The sequence below is a fragment of the Miscanthus floridulus genome, chromosome 5, assembly GCF_019320115.1.
Source record: "Miscanthus floridulus cultivar M001 chromosome 5, ASM1932011v1, whole genome shotgun sequence".
Lineage (NCBI taxonomy): Eukaryota > Viridiplantae > Streptophyta > Magnoliopsida > Poales > Poaceae > Miscanthus > Miscanthus floridulus.
In genome coordinates, this window is record NC_089584.1 from 101,885,698 (window position 1) to 101,908,445 (window position 22,748).

The 22,748-nt window shown below is 46.6% G+C and overlaps 1 protein-coding gene and 1 pseudogene across 1 annotated transcript; both read right to left on the reverse strand.

Moving 5' to 3' along the window:
- Nucleotides 1-2,236: 2,236 nt before the first annotated feature.
- On the reverse strand, nucleotides 2,237-4,480 carry LOC136452799 (FCS-Like Zinc finger 8-like). Its single transcript, XM_066453396.1, has 3 exons — nucleotides 4,256-4,480; nucleotides 2,750-3,490; nucleotides 2,237-2,646 (listed from the first exon to the last, which is right to left on the reverse strand). Exons 2-3 carry the CDS (start codon nucleotides 3,409-3,411, stop codon nucleotides 2,547-2,549), a joined length of 762 nt encoding a protein of 253 aa, XP_066309493.1. The 5' UTR covers nucleotides 3,412-3,490; nucleotides 4,256-4,480; the 3' UTR covers nucleotides 2,237-2,546.
- Nucleotides 4,481-9,892: 5,412 nt separating this feature from the next.
- Nucleotides 9,893-11,602, reverse strand: LOC136455024 (uncharacterized; annotated as a pseudogene).
- Nucleotides 11,603-22,748: the final 11,146 nt, after the last annotated feature.

Consider the following 22,748-nt stretch of genomic DNA (forward strand, 5'->3'; position numbering starts at 1 on the left):
TACCCCTTCACTGGGCAACGGTCGGGCCGACCGGACGCTCTGGTCGTGTTGACCGGACGCTGGACCTCAGCGTCCGGTCACTCGCAGACGACCACGTGTCCTGGTTCCAACGGTCACTTGACTTGACCGGACGCAGCAGCACTCAACTGATCGGACGCTGAACCCCCAGCGTCCGGTCATTTCCAGTAAGCTCCCGAGCATGACCGGACGCGTCCAGTCAAACGCGATCGGACGCAGCCAGCGTCCGGTCACACTCCAGCTACTGCATCACCGTACGTCAGCCTGACCGGACGCAGCCTTCCAGCGTCCGGTGCATTCAGATCCATCGTCCGGTCAGTTGACCGACGCCGGCATCTTCACGACCAACTCGTTTTCACTTCTAACTTCTTCACCCTTGCACTAATGTGCTAACCACCAAGAATTTGCATCCGATGCAATAGAAAATAGGCATTCCATTTTCCCGAAAGCGCCGAATCAGGGACCCAAACCCATCTCACCCCTGCAAACACCACCTCTTTTGTAAATGTGCCAACACCACCAAGTGTACACCACCATGTGTATGTGTGTTAGCATTTTCATAATCATTTCCCAAAGGATGTTAGCCACTCACTTGCCACGCCACTCGATCCTAGCGACAATGCAAAGTTAGATCACTCAAGTGGCACTAGATGACCGATATGCAAACAAGTTTGCCCCTCTTGATAGTACGGCCATCAATCCTAAACCCGGTCATAAACTTCTCTACACACCTATGACCGGTGAAATGAAATGCCCTAGGTTATACCTTTGCCTTGCGCATTCCATTCCATCTCCTCCAATGTCGATGCAACACATGCACCAATACGATCAACAATGATATGATCCACTTCATATCATCACATGATCATATTGGTTCATCGATCTTGACTCTACTTGCTCTTCACCGTTGCCATCGTCCATCGGCGCCAAGTCTTGCTCAAGCTTCACCGCCACGCGGTCCATCACTCCAAAGCCTTAGACTTGCCCTTCACGCTTGCAACCGGTCCATCAAGCCAAGTCTTGTCTTGATCTTCTTCACCTTGATCACATAACTCAATGTCATGTCTCATGTGTAATAAGCTCCTTCATCATCACATGTGTGAGCTTTGCAACATCTCCAAGCCATTTTCACCTCCATGGCATATGTTGCTCATACACATGTACCTGTGGACTAATCACCTGCGTATCTCACATAAACATAATTAGTCCACCTAAGTTGTCACTCAATTACCAAAACCAAACAAGGACCTTTCAATGGCCCGTCATGGCGACGGGTTACATCGGGGGGTGCCGGTGTCTTCCGTGATGTTAGAGTTTTGACCCTAGGCCGTACGCTAGGACCTGGGCCCCGTTCACTTCGCTAAAAAAATAAGCCGAAATAATATTTCAGCTTATTTGTTGTGAGAGAAACATTGTTTCGGCTGAAAAACAAGCTGAAAAGTACGGATTATAAGACAAGCGAACATGGCCCTGGAGTGGTTGGCGACGGTATGGGTCCCCGTCGGGCGAGACGGAGCCCGCACCCAAAGGGTCGGGCGAGGCGGAGCACAAACCTAAGGGTCGGGCGAGACGGAACCCGCGGCCTCGGGGTTAGGCGACGCGGAGCCCGCGCACCTAGGGGTTGGTTGGAGCTGTAGTCACGCTCTTGACTGCTCGGATGAATCAATATTGACGGCAATTAGCTACTCCTCTTTGGGTTCCCTAGTATTGGTCTCCGACGAGATGAGATTGGAAACTCTTGAAGATGAGTTTTTTTTTCTATTTTTTCAAGAGTTTTTTTTTCTATTTTTATCAAAAATCCTAGATCCGAAGGTTTTATTGGAAACTCTTGGAACATAATTAAAATTTGAGATATGTTGGAGTTTAGAAGAAAGGTTGTTGACGCCTGTTTTTTTTTTAATCTTCAATACTCTCTATTCCTAGTTATTATAGAGAAAAAAATAGTCCTCTTTATTTTCCTAGTTATAAGAGAAATGGTCGCTTATTTTGAATCTGGTAGAGACGTTTTTAGCCCCGAGGCCTTGAGTTGTACTAAAGCCTTAAATTATATTTAAAAAGGGTCCGACCAAAGACCTTGCTCACTAACGGAGTACAGCAAAGCAGCAGGCATGATGATGAGAAATCGTATGGTAAAACGAGCGCTACGACGAACATAGGAGTATTTTTATCAGTAATAATAAAAAAAATGCAGTAATATAAAAATGAAAAATGGAGAACAAAAGGCACAAACTGGCCTTTAACAAAACAGTAAATATATTGATGGCGAAGAGCTACTAGTTTGACAGCAGCCAAAATGGAGCTCAACAAATCACGAAAATTGGCTCGGCCGTTGCACTGACTGGCCAAACCGGGACCGACCTCTCCTTTCAGCAAAAACTTGAACGAGAGGCATTTCCATTCTTTCCTCCCTTTGTTTTTTCCCCCTCACTCTCCCAGCAGTCCCTAAGTTGAATTCAGAAGAAAAATGTTGCGGGCAATATTATACTACTACTACTTTGCCACGGCATCAACCATCAAACAAATCTTGATCAAAGATTTAGAGCAGGATCCAGAATCATCATGAGGTCCTCCGCCGCCTCCTCGATGTACCCCTTCCTGCACTCGCTGCTGCAGAAAGCCTTCTCTCCCCTGCAGAACCCACGAGACGTTCCGCCAAAAATCAACAACTGAGCATACCGCGTACAAGCGCTACCGAGAAGTAAAATGACGATGAAAACTAGCTCTCACTCACAGGTAGATGAAGATGTCCATGTCTTCCTGCAGCCTCTTCATGCAGCAGCAGCAACGGCCGGACGCGACGCTAACGCTAGCGGTTGCCGCCGGCGACGAGGACGTGGACGGCTGCTGGTCGCTCAGTGACTCGATGCTGAAAATCACCTTCCTGCAGCCACCTACATCGCCCTGCTTGCGCACTGCCTCCACCGTCTCGCCGGCGAGGATGTGCGTGGTCCTCGGGTTGGCCCCGCGCGAGATGACGCAAGTGTACTCCTCACAGTCGGCGTACTCGTTCGCCTCATCCAGGCTTGCGGCGACGACGCCGGCCGACGAGGTAGGGGCAGCAGCAGCCTTGTTCCCGCACACCGCAGCCTTGGGCAGCGCCAGATCGAGGAACGGCTTGATGGAGTCGAGGAACGAGCTCCTGGCCCCGAACTGCATGGAACCGGTCTCGTCGTCGGCGGTGAGGGCGTCGACGAGGCCGAGGCCGACCCTCGGCGGGCTGGACCTGAGGCTCTTGAAGTCCAGAGGGGAGGTCGGGCTCCAGACCGAGTCGGCGTCCACGGCATTGCTCACCCCTCCCTTGCTGCTGCTCAGCCTCACGAACAGGCCCGGGACGCGGAAGAACCCGCCTGCCGCGGGGGCGGTGGTGCTCCGGTGGCCACTGGATTCCACCATGGCTTGGCTGGCGCCTGGCGGTCGAGCGGTAACCTTTGCCGTTCTCCCAAGCGCTGATGAGGACGAGAGCAGGATGCCCCTGAAAACGGTCACCACGTTCGTCGGTTGGTTCAGTTGCATCATTGTAATAAGATGGATGGACCAATTCGTATTGGGGAGCACAGAAAAGATGGACTGAAATTGAGCTTTTGCTTTTCTGTCATCAAGTCAAAGTTGCAGAAAAAAGAGAAAGGGGTAATGATTGTCTATGCGCGCATCAAAAAAAGCGCAGAAGAAAGAAAAAAACGTACAGGCAAGCGATTCAAAGAAAACGTGATTTTGTTGCAAGTCGAAAGAGCAAGATGAAATCAGCAAAAAGGAAGACTCACTTGAGGAAGAAGTCATTGGACCGAACAAGACCAGGGACCGAAAAAGGAACACTCATCACATGAAACTCTTGTCATTAAGTGCAACAACACCAGCAAAATCACCATGGCACAGAGTCGGTTCCTTCCCAAATCCATTAATATGATCCCCATCGACGAATTCGTCCCCAACATTCCAGAACAAACAGGCCGCCTCAATGAGAAGAGCTTGGAATGCAGAAATCAAACTCAATAGCTCCACCAGAGGAAGGCGGCATTACATCCCAACCAAAAAAACATATGAGCCAAACAAATCAATCGCCTCCACTACACAAGTCTCGCTAATCTGCGACAGAAGCAATCAAATCCCCAGGCCCAGCCGCCCAGCTATGAACTAACCCGAGAACGCAGGCCCCAGCGCAAGCAGCCGCGTACAAGCAAGCACATGCCAGGGAATAGCAGAAGCAATCTGTGGAAGACGAGGATGAGCAGCGGCGTACCTCGTCGACCGGGCGCGGATCGGTGTGCTGGCTCTCTCGGGTGTGTGGGCGGGGCGCGCGCGCGGCGGCTCTCTTCGCCTTGGCCACGGGGGTCTGCTGCTGCTTAAGGAGAGGGGCGAGGGAAGAAGGAGCAGGAGGCTTCGGCGGCACACTGCTACTCGCTCAAGACTTGCGCCGGCCGGGTGGGGCCGCTTCCCAAGTCTGGCTGGTGTGGTGGGGTTTCGTGCGCGGGGCGCGCGGTGGTGGTGTGGACTGCCGCGCTGGGAGGGGGACGCGTTGCATGAAAGGGCAACGGGCGACTGCGCTGGCGTCTCCACGTCTCACCACCTCTTCACTCTGGGACCCTCTCGGCCTCTCCTTCTTTCTCTCTATTTTTTTTCCTAGTATTCATTTTTAGATACAACCGTTGTAATTAAAAATCCAAGTGCAAGGAATGAACATTTTACTCAATTCTTGCAACGCTTTCAATCTAAATTTGAAACTCCCCTAAAGCACCTGGATTCTTTTTTTATAACAGGATCACAAAAATCGAATACAGGAGAAATGTTTCCCACCGGGTACATATAACAAAACCGAGAGAGAAAAAATGTTTTATGTGTTCATGACTCGGTGGTTTAGCTCTATTATCATCACGCGTCACGACTAGTGACACCTCAATGGTAATCCAATAATTCCAGTGAGATGGTCCAGCCAGAAACGTGTCGTCATCATGAGCTTTTAGCCGTATTGTAATGCCTTTGCTTGACGACTCGTGTCGTATCATGAACCACTTCTTTACCTCGTAGTAATAGGGCCTCGTTTAGATTGTAAATTTTTGCAATCTGATACTGTAGTACGTTTCGTTTGTATTTGACAAACTTTGTCCGATCATGAACTAACTAGGCTTAAAAGATTCGTCTTATGATTTACAACCAAACTGTGCAATTAGTTATTTTTTTTTACCTACATTTAATGCTCCATACATGCGTTCAAAAATTGATGTGATGGAGAGAGTGAAAAAACTTGGAATTTGAAGGTGATTTAAACAAGGCCTAGCTCTCTCATCGTTGAACCGGTCAGTCGGTCACTGGCCTTGCAGCAATTTTTACTATACTACGTACTTTTTTTTTTGCGAGGATACTACTACGTACTAGGCACTAGTAGTACTTGTGTATCGCCGATCTGTTTTAACCGAAAGCAATTTTTACTAGCACTTGTGTATCAACAAAGGAAAAAAAAAGGTTGAGCAACTCTGCCTTTTACTAGTGCTACAACTGCTGCACTGCAGTTCCTCTACTCTACTGCTATAGGGCCTCGTTTAGTTGGCCACCGGATTCGGCGCCGCCGGATTCGGGTGGTACTGTAGGCTACTGTAGCGTTTCGTTTTTATTTGGTAATAATTGTCTAATTGTTGACTAATTAGGCTCAAAACGTTCATCTCGCAAAGTACAACCAAACTGTACAATTAGTTTTTGATTTCGTCAACATTTAATACTCCATGCATGTACCGCAAGTTTGATGTGACGGGAAATCTTCTTTTTGCATAGTGCCAAATTCTGAAATTTGTGGGAACTAAACAACCCCTACATAGGGCAGTGGTACAGGCGTACAGCCGCAACCATTGTGGTAGGAGGAGTACATCTTTGACCGCTGCTGTAAAAACGTTGAAACGGACACGCATCACACATGATCGGTGGTTCTTGTCGTTTTGTGCGCCAAGAGACATCCGTGGTACGACGCGTGTATGGCCGTGCTCCCACCGACCGGAGCATCACGGAGGGACCTGGCTTTGCCTTTGGGCCTTTCCGCCTTTTGCCTTTTCTTTTCTACACCCTTTGACAAAAAAGCGACAGCACATGGTACTCTGTCAAGTGGGCCACCACCGTCGCGTGGACCCCAATTACATGCGGGGCCACGAACCAGTTGTTGAAACCCTTTTAATAATCTTGCCTTTGCCTCTCAAGTTATGTTCCACGTTCAGTAGTGAAATTATACTATATTGTGTCGTACTCGTACAAAGTCATGTCTGTCGGCGTTCTCCCTGATCTGGTGAGATGGATGCAGTGCTTTCGGCCATAGCCCTAATTTTAATTAACCAGGTTCAATGAGGCTGCCAAACATGGTGATTAAAATTAGTAACCCTAGTGAGCATTTGTCACAGGTCATGGGGGGCAGGTGTCACCTCCCGAGCCGTCCTTATCCTATCGTTAGCCGAGCTTAGCAGCAGCAGCCACCTCTTTCTCTGCATTAAACCCCCCTCGTGCGGTACGAACGATTAACGCTAGTAATTGTTAATTAACCCGCTCATGCACCGTCGTCAACCACGAGAAATTCCTGGCTTGGGCCTCTCATCTTTTGCCCTTTTGCTGCAAATTGTTAGTTGTTTTCATCTCTCTTTTTTTCAGATCTGAGGGCTGCTTCTGCTTCGCTTTGCTTCGATGGGTGTTTGTGCCACTTTAACTGGACACCGAGTCAACTTTGATTTCAGTCTGGGCTTATCAGTCTACCAATAGTGTTTTTCTCTTACAATAAACCAGCATCAGTCGGGCTTATCAGCCCAGAAACAAACCAACAAACAGACCGCTAGAGTGTAAAGTTTTGGGGTGTCACATTGGGTGTTACACAGGATATCACATGAAGTGTTCAGATACTAATAAAAAATAAATTACAGAATTCATCAGTAATCCAATAGACGAATTTATTAAGCTTAATTAATATGTAATGAACACATGTGTTGTAGCACCACATTACCAAATCATGAACTAATTAGGCTTAAAAGATTTGTCTCGTAAATTAGTCGTAAATTGTATAATTAGTTATTTTTAGTCTATATTTAATACTTTATATATGTGTCTAAATATTCGATGAGATAGAAAATAAACTTTAGGGGAAAAAATAAACAAGGTCTGATTATGGCGCCTGAGGGGATAGCCAGCGGTGATTCACCCTCTGTCCATAAATAAAATTTATCTGCCCAGAACCAGACGGCCAGAAATCCCATAGGGTGGCGTGGCGTGGCGTGGCGATGCACATTTTAAAGCTTTTTGGTGTGTTTGTTGGTTGATTTCTAGGTTGGTTTGGGCTAACTGGTGCTGATTTGTTGTGAGAAAGAAACACTATTGACTGGTTGAATAAATCTGACTGAAACCAACAAACGAACGGAGTATTTGGCCCCGAAGCGAGTTTTCTTATAGTATCCTTTGACGCAGCGGTCCCGGTGCATCAGGAAGCGATGCAGTGCATTTGTTTGCCAAACTGTGATGCGCCATCAACGGGTAAAGTTTCGACGTATCACATCGGGTGTCATATGAGGAGGTTGGGTGTTCGAATATTAATAAAAAAATAAATTATAGAATCCATCAATAATCCACGAGATGAATTTATTAAGCTTAATTAATCCGTCATTAGCACACATGTTACTGTAGTACCACGTTGTCAAATCATAAACTAATTAGGCTTAAAAGATTCATCTAGCAAATTAATCATAAACTATGTAATTAATTATTTTTATATATATTTAATATTTTATATATGTGTTCAAATATTCAATAATAGGGAGTAAATTTTAGAAGAATAAACTAAACAAGGCCTTACAAATCATTGCAGATCGATCGATCTCCCGAAAAGCACAAGCACGAGCAATCATAACGTAGTACAGCGTAGCTGATGTGCTGAGCCTAGGCGCGCGCGCGATGCAATGCAATCTCTCTGCCATCAGTGGTTTCAGATGCTTTGTCACGAGCTCAGCGGCTCGCCTTTCTTGGCTGCAGCCAGCCAGCAGCAGGACTGTAGCCCGGGCGGAGCTACAGGATATGTTAGGTATGCACTGGCATACTCTGGAGATCAACAATAGCTTTCATGTATATACGTCTGTATTTGTAAAAAAAATAAAAAAGATCATATCTGCACCATGGAAAACGAATGCAGCAGCTGCTCGTTGCCGAGAGATGATGGACTTTCCTGGTTTCCAGGCCCATGCGGTCATACGGATGGGAAGCCCAGGTCCTACCCACGTGACCATAAGGACGCTAGGTGAAAATTCAGAAAGTCAAGGTCCAGTTCTTAGAACGCGCAGTTCCTGACCGCCGACGTCTGGACTTCCTATTTATCTACTAGTATTACACATTAGAGTCTCGCCCGCTGGCCGCCGTCTCAAGGCTTGAATCTTCGCGGCGCCGACTACCGAGTACGTGACATGGAGGATCGACCTGATGCGCGTGCATGATTAACGTGCATATATAGTCCGACTGCCTGAGCCACCGCGGTGAGAATCAATCTCTTTTTTTACTATTCGTCTTTCTATTGAAAGATCATGTTTATATCCATGGCTAATATCATCCGGTCATCAATAATATGCAGTGAGATCGGAGATTTGCTCAACATCAGAGACAACTGAAATTGATCAACAATTTAGTATCATGTGAGTGTTTGTGTCATCATATATGAGGATTGAGGATTCAATCCGTGCACTTGCAATTTGTTTAATTGTTTGGTATTGTGTTTTTAATAATTGTGTAGTTATCAAGAGAGATGGAGATATTGCATCGCTTTTTAATAATTGGCTGGCTAGAAGAAGGTGATATCAGAAACGCATTCATTTCCCATAGAAAGCGTCGGCTAAAAAAGTCAGATAAGTAGTATTGTAAGTCTCTTACTCTCTTTAATACATATATTTGGAGCTATCATTATGATGCTTGAACTATTCATATTGTAATATTGTGGATGTTTTTCAACTTAATCTTCAAATTTAAAGCTTATCGTGTTATTTAGTGTATATATGCCGAATTACATAGCAAATTTTATAATTGTTACCGAATTGTCAAATGATTTTACCGATTTGTATATGAAATTTTTTTAACGGCATGCCTTGATCTAAAATCCTAGATTTGCCACTGCTCTGTAGCCTGTACGTACCTCTGCAGTATACTTTGGCGGTGTTTGGATTACTGGTGCAAGACTAAAGTTTAGCCCTTAAACTTTAGTTTTGCTGGACTGCTTGAATCTATAGACTAAACTTTAGTCCTCTAATCTATAATGATTGATTTACCCTCGTTTAATTATTCATACACAGCCGTGCATAAGAGCGGCAAGGGGTATGGATGTCCAGCGCTCGCCCCGAGGGACAGTTTAGGATCTTTTCGAGAGCAAAAAATTTTAGTCTAATTTTTATCCATTTATTCACTTTTAGCCCCATGTTTGTATCCTCGTGGCAAAACAAAAAAAGATAAAAGCACAGAGCTAAAATTTTGCCATGGGATCAGGACCACGTTTCGGTTGGGCTTTGCAGTTTGCACGGTAAGACAGTAGAGTACTCCGTATGTACTATGTAGTATTTTGTAGAGGCCATACTAGTATTAGCTATTCCCTCCTTAAAAACATAATTATGAAATAGTACTGGTTAAATTATCCAAATTAAACAAATTTACCATATTAAACAAGTATTATCAGATTCTTCATAACTCATAAAATATATAATTATAAACTTATCAACCTGTCTTATCAGCCAGCCACGCTACATTGTCTCTGTCAACAAATTAACGAACATCGGTCAGTCGTTCCTTTCTTTAGACTTTTACCTACAAGCCATTATAAAAGTTTTTAATTCCTTTTCTGCCACAGAAATTTTGGCCGCCCCTCCTCAGTCCCTCACGTAAACTTTTATGGTCCTGCATGCCACTTCCGCCGGTTTAGAGCGTGACGGCCGGTAACAGAGGTTAGAACAACTTTTTGCCCCCTGTGTCCAGGCGTCAGGAGCAGAATTTTCCACTTGCCCGTCATCAGCCTCCACACCTCCTCCTTGAACTCCTTCTCCCCCCCCTCTTCCACGCCGGGAGCTCCTCGGCGGCGTTCGCGTTGCTAGGGCGAGGCGGAAACTACTGCTGCTGTCCGGCGAGGAGCGGCAGACTGTCGCGCGAAGCCGGTGGGTGTGAGGCTGGTATGGCAGCGGCGGCAGCGGTTGTCGAGGGAGCACGGAGGGGCCCTCGCCATGGACGCGAGGTGACGGGTATGCTAGCAGCTGACCTTGGGGAGACACCAGTGGATACCCGTTAGCGACGTGAGGCTGGTGGTACGGGAGATGTTGCTGCAGCGACAGAGGCACGCGGGGGCGCGGGAGCTGCTGCGTGACGACGACGTGTGGAGCCTGCTGCTGCGCCGGGCGCATAGGCGGTTGCAGAGGCTGGGAAGAAGCGAACCCCACGGATTTGGTAGCCTTGACGCCGCTGTCCGCGCCATTGCCGCCAACGCTCGTCGATGGCGCGGGCAGCTCGAGCTTGCCACCGTCCCAGAGCATGAACTTCACACGGGAGACCTCCCTTGTGGTCCCAGAGTTTCCTTCATTGGTGCTTTTCTTCAGGATCGACTTCGGGTGCTGCTGCTGCCCCACGGTCGGACACGCCGGCATGGCCCCGACAACCCTGGACATGGGTAGCGGGGCGCTGTTCCTGGACCTTCCAGGCCTGAACGATGCCGTCTCCATGAGCCGTAGCTCGGAGCGCTGCTGCTGCTGCGGGGGCGGCGCTTTCAGCACCGGTGCTGCCAGCGGCGGGTCACGGTCGGCCCCTGACTCGACCTCGCGGAGGTGGTACTACATGTCCACCTGCCCGAACATGGCGTTGGCCTTGGCGTACCTGAGCGCGGCCTCCGCATCGGCCTTGAACCTATAGATTAGTGCCTACGCCAGGCCTCGGTGCAGCCGACTTCTTCTTCTTGGGCGACTGGCCGTCAGCGACCGCGCCGGCAGTAGGCTTATCCAGGCTCATCTTCTTTGACTCCTCCGGTGGGTCATTCTCGTAGCTCTTCTTATAGTATTTTGAGCAGAACGCGAGGACGAAGGAGCGAGCGGTGTTAGAGATGCGGCGGTCGGCGCCATGGATGGGAGCCAACGGGAGGTTCCGGATGTCTGATAGTACCTACGTCAGGTCAAGCCCGTTGGGGTCCTAAACCACTGTGGTGGCCTTACCGGCGTCGTCTAGGTCAGAAAAGCTTCTTCTTTTTCTTCCTCTTCTTGGGCTCGCCGGCGACGTCCACTGCGTCGAGGTTGGCATCGACATCGGCATCGGCGCCTTCCTGCCGCTCACGCTTGTGGGGCTTCTTGGGCTTGGTTGCCTTCTTGGGCGTGGCTGCGATGGGCCCCTCGGTCGGCTGGGCCTGGTGGGCGGCAGGAGGAGGGACCTCAACAAGCGGGGCATGCCTCTGCAACATCATGAAGTCCTCGTCCGCAGTGGAGCTCCTAGGCAGCGGTGGCGTGGGTGGGTCATTGCTGGCCGGGAAGCCAGGCGACCCGTCATCTAGCACGGGCACAAGCGTGGGCCGTGGCATGTCCGGGAGCTACGGCTGGCGGTGGTGGGTGGAGGAGGCCTCAGGCATGTCCCACTGGAGGAGTGGAAAATTATTCTCCTAACGCCTAGACATAGGGGCAAAAGGTCGTTCTATCCCTCCGTTACCAACCGTCATGCTCTAAACTGACGGAAGTGGCACACACGACCAGAAAAGTTTGCGCAAGGAACTGAGGAGGGGCAGCCAAAATTTCTATGGCAGAGAAGAAATTAGAAACTTTGATAATGGCTTGTAGGTAAAAGTCTCTCCTTTCTTCCCCCGCGTCGCCCCTCCCAGGCGGCTCGGGCGGACCATCGTCCTCGCCACCGGGCCCCCTCCTTTCTCCATCCCTCCACCTCACCGTCACCGGAGCATGCTACCGGATGCTGGTGGCTACAAGGATGGTGGCGGCGAGGCTTCTTCTGTTCCCATCTGTCCAAAGGGGCCCTCTCTCGGAGCTTCACCGACGTGGTGGTGGCCTCCCCTTCCGGCGGCAAATCCGGCGGTCTGGTGGCTAGATCCGGCAATGCAGTGGTTGGATCCGACGGCCCAGAGTCTTGCCAACCTACGCGCGCATAGGGATGCTGGCGCGACAGTCCGTGGGTGCTGCGGCGTAGAGGTGGACGGTGGCGCATGGGGTGCTTACGCGGAGTGGTGGTGGCACGGCGGCATAGAGGTGGGTGGCGGTGGGTGGGGGCTCGATGGAGTGCAGCTGTGTAGTGAGCTCTATGCCCCCGCCGGTCTGCGCATCTGCGACTCGCACGATGGCTCGGTGGCAGCAGCAGCGCGCGCGCTGGCTCTCGGAGCTCGGACGCCGTGGCTCGGCCTGCAAGAAGCGGCGGCATAGCTCTGTGGGGCTCCTCTGCAGGGGTTACCTCGTTCCATCCCGGAGCATCCCGTGGTGGTCGGCGTCGTTCAGGTTGACGGCGGTTCTGACGACCGGCGCTGCGTCAAGTTGAACTGTGTTGGCGGTGCATCTTGGTTGTGGCAGCGGTAGTTGGCCTACGGCGGCTCACCACGGTGGCTGGCCTCGCATGGCGATGGTCAGTTTCGGTGGGGTTGTGGTGGTTCCTGTGCTTGGTGAGGTACTCTGGGTACGATGGTGGCAACAATGCAACCGCTGCTTCCTGTGGATGTGGCATGGCCGGTTTCCTCTAGAGGCGATCTACAGTAGGATGGTATCTGCTAGTTGGCTGCGGTTTATGTTGACTGGTGCGGTTGCGACTGGCCACGTATGCCAGTGGTCGACTCGTCGCTGTTGCGACAACCTACACATGGCGGCTCATTGAAGACGACGGCTTGCATGGGGGAAACTCGTGGTTTCCATAGACGCTTGTTGGGTGTCGACATGCAAGGGCATTGGTGGCGCTCTTTGCATGCTCCAGGAACAAGATATGGCTTCTCATGGTGGCTGATGCCATGTAGGATGGAGGCGCCCTTATGGGCTGGCGCAGCGGCGACAGGTCACGCATGCATGTGACCATGTCGGTGTTGCAGCGATCTCCTACTGGTGGCGGTTGGCTGTGGGCATCCACGATGTGGCTGGTTTGGGCTTAGGTGTCGGGGGTAGCCGGGCAAAAGCCCCGCTAGGCCTTTGGGTTTGGCCAACAATGGTGACCACCTTTTGGCAGCACATTCCTCGTTGGAAGCATTGTCGTGAGGCCTCCTTACCCTCTAGGAGTTTTGTTGAGAAACCTTGGTTCTCCTTTCAGCGCTGTAGGCATCTTAGGATGTCGTTCTCCTCCTTGAAGGTATCGCTGTGGAAAACTTACTCCCTTGCTAGTTTACATCACTTGCTATCTGTGCCGTGTCGGGTGACTTTCGACAGCCGTTGCTTATGAGGATGGTTGGTTTTTTATTTCTTGTTGTAGTAGTTATGTTGTTGCCTCTTTCGTGAGGTTATTTTTTTATCATTTATTTTTTTAACCTACTTCTTCTTTGTTAATACATGCTCGGCATATTCTTGTTGGGTGGCTCTTGAAAAAAATCAGTAAACAGTACTTTTCAGTCTAACTTTTCAGCGAAGCGAATAATACATATGATCTAGTCATACATATTCATACAATTTTCTACAAATTTAGTGAAAGCTAGTAGTATTTAACTTTGATCGGACCTAGTTTTTTTTTATTTGAGAGAGAGATATAATAGCTGCATGGAAATCTACTATGCACAGTGTAGTAAGGGTGTGTTTGGTTGAGCTGTGGCTGTGGAAAAAAGCTGCTGTGGGCTGTGGGCTGTGAGAAAGCTGCTGTGGGCGGTGAGCTGTAGAAAAGCTAAAAGCTGTTTGGTTAAACAAGTATAAAATATACCTTCTATCTTTATCTCTCTTGAAACAACTATGGAAGAGCTTTTTATTCCACCAATTTCAAAAAGCAGAAAGCCAAAAGCCAAAAGCAGGGTCAAATCAACTTTCAAAAATGTACTACGAAAAAACAGCTGCTTCTAAAAAAGCAACATCCAAAAACAGCCCCTTTGATTAGGCTTTTGGTTTTTAAGGCAAAAAACCAAAGCCAAAAGCCTAAACAAACGGACCCTAACACTATGAGTGTCTACTACGTCTCTTCAATCTCTACGAGGCTTCGAAGGTTGCGGTTTGACTGCCCTAGTGTCCAGTGTTCGTACTTGCAGCCTCTTCAAAACCTCCTATACAGTCTTGCTACTATCGCTTCGGAGTGCACTAGGGCGCGAATCGGCGCCGCCGAATTCGCTGCGGTACTGTACCTACAGTTGCGTTTTGTTTTTATTTGGTAATGATTGTCCAATTAGACTCAAAATATTCGTCTCGTAAAGTACAACTAAACTGTATAATTAGTTTTTGATTTCGTCAACATATAATACTCTATGTATATACCACAAATTTGATGCGACGAAAAATCTTCTTTTTGTATGGTATTAAATTCTGGAATTTGAGACAACACGAGAGGTTGCGCGTAACAGGCTAACAGCAGAAGACCCCACAAGTGCAGAACGCAGCTGACTGGCTGGCTGCGAGCCATCTGTATGGTAATGTGGTAGATGGAATGGAGCCTCTAACATATAATAATATATAATCTGGGCCGTCATTGCCTCCCTCGTGCAAGCGTGCAAGCAAAACTCCAGTATCTTGCGGCGCGAGACGTCCACGCCTACATGCCTCATCTTGTGTACGAGTAACAGAAACCAACAACAGCTCTTGTGGAATAATGGAAGCTAGCACCTAGCCATCTACTGTACTACTACCTGTGTGGCTGTGTGCAGCGTTTTATAGTAAACGATCATGGATTATTTATTATTAACTAATTTAATATAAGAAAAAAATATCATTTCAGTTTATAATCTACGATCATATACTGGTAAATGAACAGGCTGCATGATTTCTTGTCCTTCAAGCCGAAGAGAGCATATGCTGGCACCCACGTCCTGTACTGTCTTTGGGTCCATGAACAACCACCTGCCGTGCTTTCCAATCCGTGGTGGTGCCGTGCATGCGTATGCCGCCAACTCTCTCAAAAAAAATAATGCTGTTTATTACGCTATTTTCAACAATAACACCTAAAATATAAGATTTATTTATTCTTTGGATAGTGCTACAGACAAAAGGTTCAATATTTATTCAGCATTTTCTCCAACAACAAGACTCAAAAGAAAATCCTTTCTATAAATAAGTTTTCAGGAGAGAGTATATTTATATTTGGGTTGTGCCTCTCATACAGCCTAAAATAGGTCTCCCATATAGGTACTCTGTTGAAAGCTAATTTTAGATCTCTTGCTATCCATTTTAAATTTAAATACCTATATGGGTTTCTCGTTACAGACAGTCTTACGTACCATTTTTGGCCACTGCCATCTTCAGAGATCAGATGTTGCGACTTGCAAGATTTTGCCCAGGATCGGATACTTTTTCCCTTCATCAAAAGATACTGACTCGCCATGCGTAACAAAGCATACAACCATGCACAAGAAGTTTTTGGGAGGACCCGAGGAGTCAGGGGTGCGTGACCGCGTGAGGCCCACGGCCTAGTTCTTCCAATATGACATGTTCCGCACAAGCCTTTCAGCCCATGCAGGTTTGCATCGAAAGGCCCATCCAAAAAGAGGTCCAAGCCTTTCAGCCAAGCTCGAGGAGAGAGAATTGCCGAATTTTTTGTTTTTTGATCTTTTTTTTTAAAGATTTTCACAAATATGCCCTCGAAGGTATGCTTTTAAAATCTGGACCCTCAGTTCGGCGCCATAGTAATTGACGCAGAGATTACACGTCTCGGCGCCATAATAATTGGCGCCGAGCTTCCTCGGCCACGTTAGCGTCAACGCAGACGTGGCGGTCACATGGCACTATGGCAGCCACCTCGGCGCCGAGCTTGACGCCAAGATCTATAGCGTCGAGCTTGGCGCCAATGACCCTAGCGCCGAGGTGGTGTAAACCCACCGTCCAACCTTCCTGACCGAGGCTTCTTCCTCTTCTTTCTCCTCTCACTCGGGGTTTTGCTCTCCCTACTTCGCCGTACCTCACGAATCGGCATATTGGACCTTGTAAACTTTGATTTGATCCATAGATCTTCGAGAGCAAGGTACCCTCGCCCCCCTCCTAGTTTTTTTGCACCAATTTGAAATATATTAGTTGGATTTTTAACCTAAGAATCGTCATTACTTAGGGTTTCATGCACTTTTTAATATTTGTATTATACAACCGTAGGATACCAAGGCATGAAAAAGCTTGCAAACCAAGGTAACCTCAGCGCATGTTGTTATATTATGGGTTCATTGTTGTGGATCAAATGGAAACCCTATGTTTAGGGTTTAATGTTAATTACTTTCGGTTCTTAGAACAAAATTGGTTAAATTGTAGTTATGGCCGGATGACCAAAAATGCCTTCGACCTATTGCCTCTACCTAGTGGTGTTCCAGTGTCCATGTGTTTTTGCGGCGATCCTTGCAAGGTAGCCATGTCCGATGAAGATGACACATATAGGCAGAGGTATTGGATGTGTTCTAATTTTGCGTTTGAGTCTACACTTCGTTAGCGCCGCATTAACAAGATGGTGAGCAATTGATGTTGTGTAATAATTATTTTGTGTCATATAAAATCTTGCATGATTTTATTGTTTTGTAACAATTGCATTTGTTGTAGATCCCTCCACCGCTCTGTGATTTTGAGCAGTAGATCGGCACTAAGATCAAGACTGAAAATAAGGAATAGATGCACAAACTGTTGCGGTGGGAGGCAGAGGATAAAGAGATGATGGAGAAAAGATGCAGTGAGGAGGCTGCAGAAAAGGAGCACAAGAAATAGGAGGAAAGGAGGCGTGTTGCTGCGTATATGAAGGAGAGGGAGAAGAAGCTTGAGCGTGCACGCCGAGCGAAAGTAGCAATGGAGGAGAATCCCGATGCCCTAAGAAAGGGAAAGTGGCCTCGTTACACTCAATAGTCTCCATGACTTGCTAGTTTTATGGTTTATTCATGAACAATGTTGTCTATTGTTGAACTTTTCATTATGTTGTTATTTAATGCACTTTAAGTATGGGCATACTTAGGTCATGTACTGCGTTATTTAGTTTATCGGCATGTAGAGTATTATTGTGTTGTTTAATGTGTCATATTATTGGACTTTAAATAATGTTGTTGTTTTCATTATCTGTGGTCATAATATTTAGTTTAATATTACGGACGTAGTGAAATGAGATCACGTACTACAAATAAAACCTAACGAAGTAGGGCATTATATAATTCAACATGCACAACACATGAAATGGCATGTGAGAACATGTACCAAACTAGGGTACAGAGGTACTGAACTAAACCCAACATGCCTTAGGTAATTGAAGCGAACAACAAGCACACGAAATGGCATGTGAGAACATGTACCAAACAAGGGTACATTGTTCATTCGACTGAACCTAACATGTCTTAGATAATTAAATCAAACAACAAACACATGGATGTGCTATGTGAATAAGATAGGGTCGTCCTACTAGTATGGCCACATAGCAAATTGTGTTGCACCTTCTCCACAGTAGCCTCCCATTATTGGTGATGGTGGTAGCGGGGGTGACGGCGGAGACCCCTTGTTCTTGTGATTAGGGAAGGTGCAATATGGATCATTACAAAGTGCCTCCTGTGAACCTGCACGTTATTGTCGTCTTCGTCTTCCTTGTAACCGCTGCTAACTTCTCTTTCTAGATCGAACATATGGTCCTACAGGTAGTAGATGTACCGTTGATGCAGATAAATTGATCGAGGATCGACCCACCTAGTGAACCCATAGTTTTCTTCGGACTCAGAAGACTACAATAAGTATGTTCTATGAGTTGTATGGGTATTCGAGAAATATATTTAACAAATGAAATGTAATAGCAATTACCCATGCTCACGGGCATTTGAAGAAGCGACGACCTTCGTCGATCCCCTCAGTGAACATCTATACTATGCAGTCCTCACCACGCATGCATTTTGGCCAATCTTACTTTTGGTTATCGTATCCTCTGAGAGGGCACTCTTTAGTGAAATCAGTCTTGCTCTCGGGGGGAAACTAATACACTGGTTCTTCAAAGAAATCAGACCCAAAAGACCCCTCCCACACAATGGGAGTTCTCTTTGTCTCCCCTTTTCCTCTCCCACTCCCGAAACCCTTTCCTGTAGATGACCCTCCAAACATTCCTACTTCAACAAAATTGAATAATAGTTTGGTTTTGCTTTTGGTTAGCAATGCACCCTGAAACGCATATATATAGGCGAAGGCAGGTTTGCTAGCCGTTGTATTGTGTTGTAAATGCTCCTGAAAAGTCTACTCAGAATCACTGAAAAGCCTACATCAAAGCACACTGGAGAGCTAAGATTCCATGACTGAAAAGCCTATTTGAATTCAGACTTTAGTCACTATTTTGAAGGACACTAAAATACCTATTCGACGGTGACATGATAAATCATTGTAAAGGCTAGATGCTATAGGTGTACTGCACAAATATACTTTAGGCAAAAAAATTCAACATAATTTGCCCTATTTTTTGATGCAATCCATGCACAAATATGACATGAATATTTAACCTCAATACAACATGTTCAAACATACAAATATATGCCACATTCATCTCAAACCATATACATGAGCATATTAATAGTCCACACAGTCCATAATTATAGTCCATAGTAGTTTATAGTCCATAATAATAGTCCATACAATCCATAATAGTTCATAATAAAAGTCCACAAAGTCCATAATAGTACATAATAACATCTAACACAAACTCTACCACAAACCCTCACTGTCTCCTAGTCCTACCCTTACCCTTATGACCAAGTGCGTTAGAGCCTAGAGTGTAAGGGTTAGGTGGACGACGTCGCCTAGTGTCTGAAGGCTGTGTAGGCTGAGTCGAGGGAGCATCCTGTAGCTAAGATGATCCAAGCTCCTCGTGCCTCAGGTCCAACTCCTCATCGTCCTCATCCTTGTACGCAATGCCTATGGACCCTGTAGGTGCTTGGCTAGATGAACCTAAGCCTCCTCTGCCTATAGAAGGAACGTGCATGTCTTGCATCGTGGTTGTCCTGCAACCACAACGAGCAGCCGCACGACGTAACCAACATGTGAAAGGTTGAGATGGCAGACTAGAGGGAGAGTGAATAGTCCTTTCTAAATTTAATCATGCCGGCTAACTGAAACAAATATGGAATTAAAACAATCGGTCTAGCCAAGACTATACCCCTCTATCGAAGTTCACAAGCACCTTATAAAGATACTAATTAGGCAACAAAGGTGTCGGGCTAGCTAGAGCTCACCTATCTAATTCTAGAAGCAAGGTCACATAAACCTATGCCACTAGTATTTTACACACCAGGAAGCTCCTACACAATTCTAGTAAGCAAAAGCACAAAGCTCCTAAGCTCACTAGCAATACTCAATAACAAGGCAACCAATGACAAATTAGAGAGTGCAAATACTTAGCTACATAAACTAAGCAATATGACTAACAAGGTTACACAAACCAAATTAGCCACTCAAGGGAGCTACTTTTATGCTACACAAGCAAGAAGGTAACTAGTGAGCTACACAAGCTAACTAATTACAAGAGCAACTACACAAGCACAATGTATATGAAAGTAATTACAAGCTTGTGTAAGGGGATTGCAAACCAACGGGAAGAACAACGTTGACACGGTGATTTTTCTCCCGAGGTTCATGTGCTTGCCAACATGCTACATCCCCGTTGAGACAAGCTCCAAGGTTGCCGCCGGTACTCTTGCTAGTGGTGACCCATAAGTCACACTCTCCCATGTAGAGTGCTTACCACAAGCTCTAGCACTTGACCCGTCCGGACCACTTGTCGCCCTTCGCGTCTTGCTCTACTAGAGTTGCTCTTCGTGGCTCCCGCGGGGCGAGCACAATGCCCCTCACAAAGCTCTTCTCCGAAGCACCGCACAAGCTTCTTGCGGGCTTCGACGGAGACCACCACCAAGCCATCTAGGAGGTGGCAACTTCCAAGAGTAACAAGCACCACCGGCTTGCAAGACGACCACCTAGTGCCACTCAATGCAACCTCATGATGTAATCACACTAGAATCACTCACTAACTTGATCAGATGAACACTATCAAGCTCAAGTGAGTTAGAGGGCTCCCAAGCACTACCACATAAAGCCACCAAGGCTCTAGTGTACTCAGTAACCAGCCCAAGGCTGGCCAATGCTTGGTTTTATAGCCCCCAAGAAAATAGAGCTATTGTACCCCTTCACTGGGCACTTTTCAAACTGATCGGACTTGCAGGTCGTAACGACCGGACGCGTAGGTCACAGAGTCCAATTGCTATGATGACACCACATGTCCCCTCCTTTCGAAGCCGACCGTCGGGCTTCAACGGCTAGCTCCCACGCATGCATACTCTTGATCGGACATGCCTAGGTCCAACGATCGGACGCGCCGAGGCCAAGTCCGGTTACCAACGCATTTTTGTACAACTAATCGGACTCACCTTTATCCTATGACATGACTCGACTATATCAGTGTCCGGTCACTTTCAGAGAGGTTCTAGAGAGCTCTTTTAATGACTGGACGCATCAGGTCATCACTGACCAGACTCTTCGTGCATCCGGTCGCTCCTAGACGTGTTAAAAACACTAACCAGACTCTATAACCGGACTCGCAGGTGCTGACCAAACACGTAGGTCACAAAGTCCGGTCATAGACCTTTCAGCGTTAAAATGGCTATAATTCTTAGCTCTAAACTCTGATTTCGATGATCTTAGACATTTTGGAAAGCTTACTCAGAGGTCTACACATCTCACTTGCATACTTGATCCAAATCACAATGGATCAAAACAGTATTCCAATCCAAGGACCATGCTATAGTTTAGAGTACACCGAAAAACCTTCTTCTCTTCTCTAAGTTGATCCACAACAACTCCAACTTCTTCTCCTTTGTAAATGTGCGAACACCACCAAGTGTACACCACCAAGTGCAAGTGTGTTAGCATTTTCACAAATATTTTTCAAAGGATTAGTCACTCAATTTACCACGCCACTCGATCCTAGCAACATCGCAAAGTTAGATCGCTCAAGTGGCACTAGATGACCGATATACAAACAAGTTTGCCCCTCTTGATAGTACGACCATCTATCCTAAACCCGGTCATAAACTTCTCTACACACCTATGACCGGTGAAATGAAATACCCTATAGGTTATACCTTTTCCTTGCGCATTCCATTCCATCTCCTTCAATGTCGATGCAACACATGCACCAACATGATCAATAATGATATGATCCACTTCATATCATCATGTGACCTTATTGGTTCATCGATCTTGACCTCACTTGCTCTTCACTGTTGCATCGGTCCATTGGTGCCAAGTCTTTGCTCAAGCTTCACCACCACACGGTCCATCACTCCAAAGCCTCCAACTTGGCCTTCACACTTGCAACTGGTCCATCAAGCCAAGTCTTATCTTGATCTTCTCCACCTTGATCACATGACTTAATGTCATGTCTCATATGCAATGAGCTCCTTTATCATCACATGTGTGAGCTTTGCAATATCTCTGAGCCATTTCCACCTCCATGGCATATGTTGCTCACACACATATACCTATGGACTAATCACCTGTGTATCTCACATAAACATAATTATTCCACCTAGGGTTGTCACTCAATTACCAAAACCAAACAAGGACCTTTCAACGTGATAGTCTTTGTTGTATAAAATCATGTTAACTGAAAGAATTTAACGTATTAATATTATACTTGAAAGAATTTTTAGAATCTTACGTCTAGGAAGCTACGCGTGTCGTCGTCCCTAACTATCAGACAAAAGTGATCAATGTCTTCAACTGAGCATTTGAGGGTGTTGCCCTACAACAAAGTTCTTAGTAAGATTGTATTGGTACACAACTGAACATAGTAAAATAAGACAATTGACTTACCACTCTGTCCAAGATTAGTCCTGCCTCCACATGCCTTCCTACACGAGTAGTTTGGTCATACGCCGTGTCTTCATCATCGGAGGACTCGATGTCGGCATAGTCATCTTCTATCCATTGTAGCCTCAGCTTGCAATGTGTCGCACCTTGGTATGAAGCTTGGTAGTGCCTATACTCACGGTTCATGTGTGGCTCATTGTTCTTGTCCACGTTGGCGTCCAACAGCTCCCATTGTGATGATCCCACCTGCATGTCATGTACGCCATCGTTAGTGAAGTTTTTATACAAAGTAATACAAATTTGTGAAGAAAATTTCAGCAGAGTTTCATTTGTTTTTTGATGCAAACCAAACAAAAATATGACATGAATATATACATTCCATACATGCACATTCATCTTAATCCATATACATGTGACCATATTAAAATTGCACGTACGTCATCATTACTTCTTCTTATATAGGAACTAATGGGAATGGACTATAATGGGACAATTGAAATAGCATAACACTTACTTGTGTAAGTCAACGCCAGTCGAGAACGAAGTCGTTGGCCAAAGCTATCTCACTCTAAATTAGCATGCAACTCTATCTGGCAGGTGGAACTCAACAGCATAGAAGCAGATTAGAGGACACCTCATCCTGTAGAAGTCATAGTCGCACCCACACATGTTGCTCAACCGAAAAGGAAGTGCCCTCTCTCCATCGTACGGCTCCCATGACACCTGCAATATGTCAAAACAAGATGTTAGATGCTATATTAAACCATTTCAAACCTACATGGGAAATAAAATTTACTTACACTAGAGGTCGCGAGT

Excerpts from the sequence above, each read along its gene's own strand:
- LOC136452799 (XM_066453396.1), bottom strand. The coding sequence starts at position 3,411 with ATGGTGGAATCCAGTGGCCACCGGAGCACCACCGCCCCCGCGGCAGGC. Across the intron at positions 2,647-2,749 it reads ATGGACATCTTCATCTACCT|GGGAGAGAAGGCTTTCTGCA; the intron begins GTGAGTGAGAGC and ends TGGGTTCTGCAG.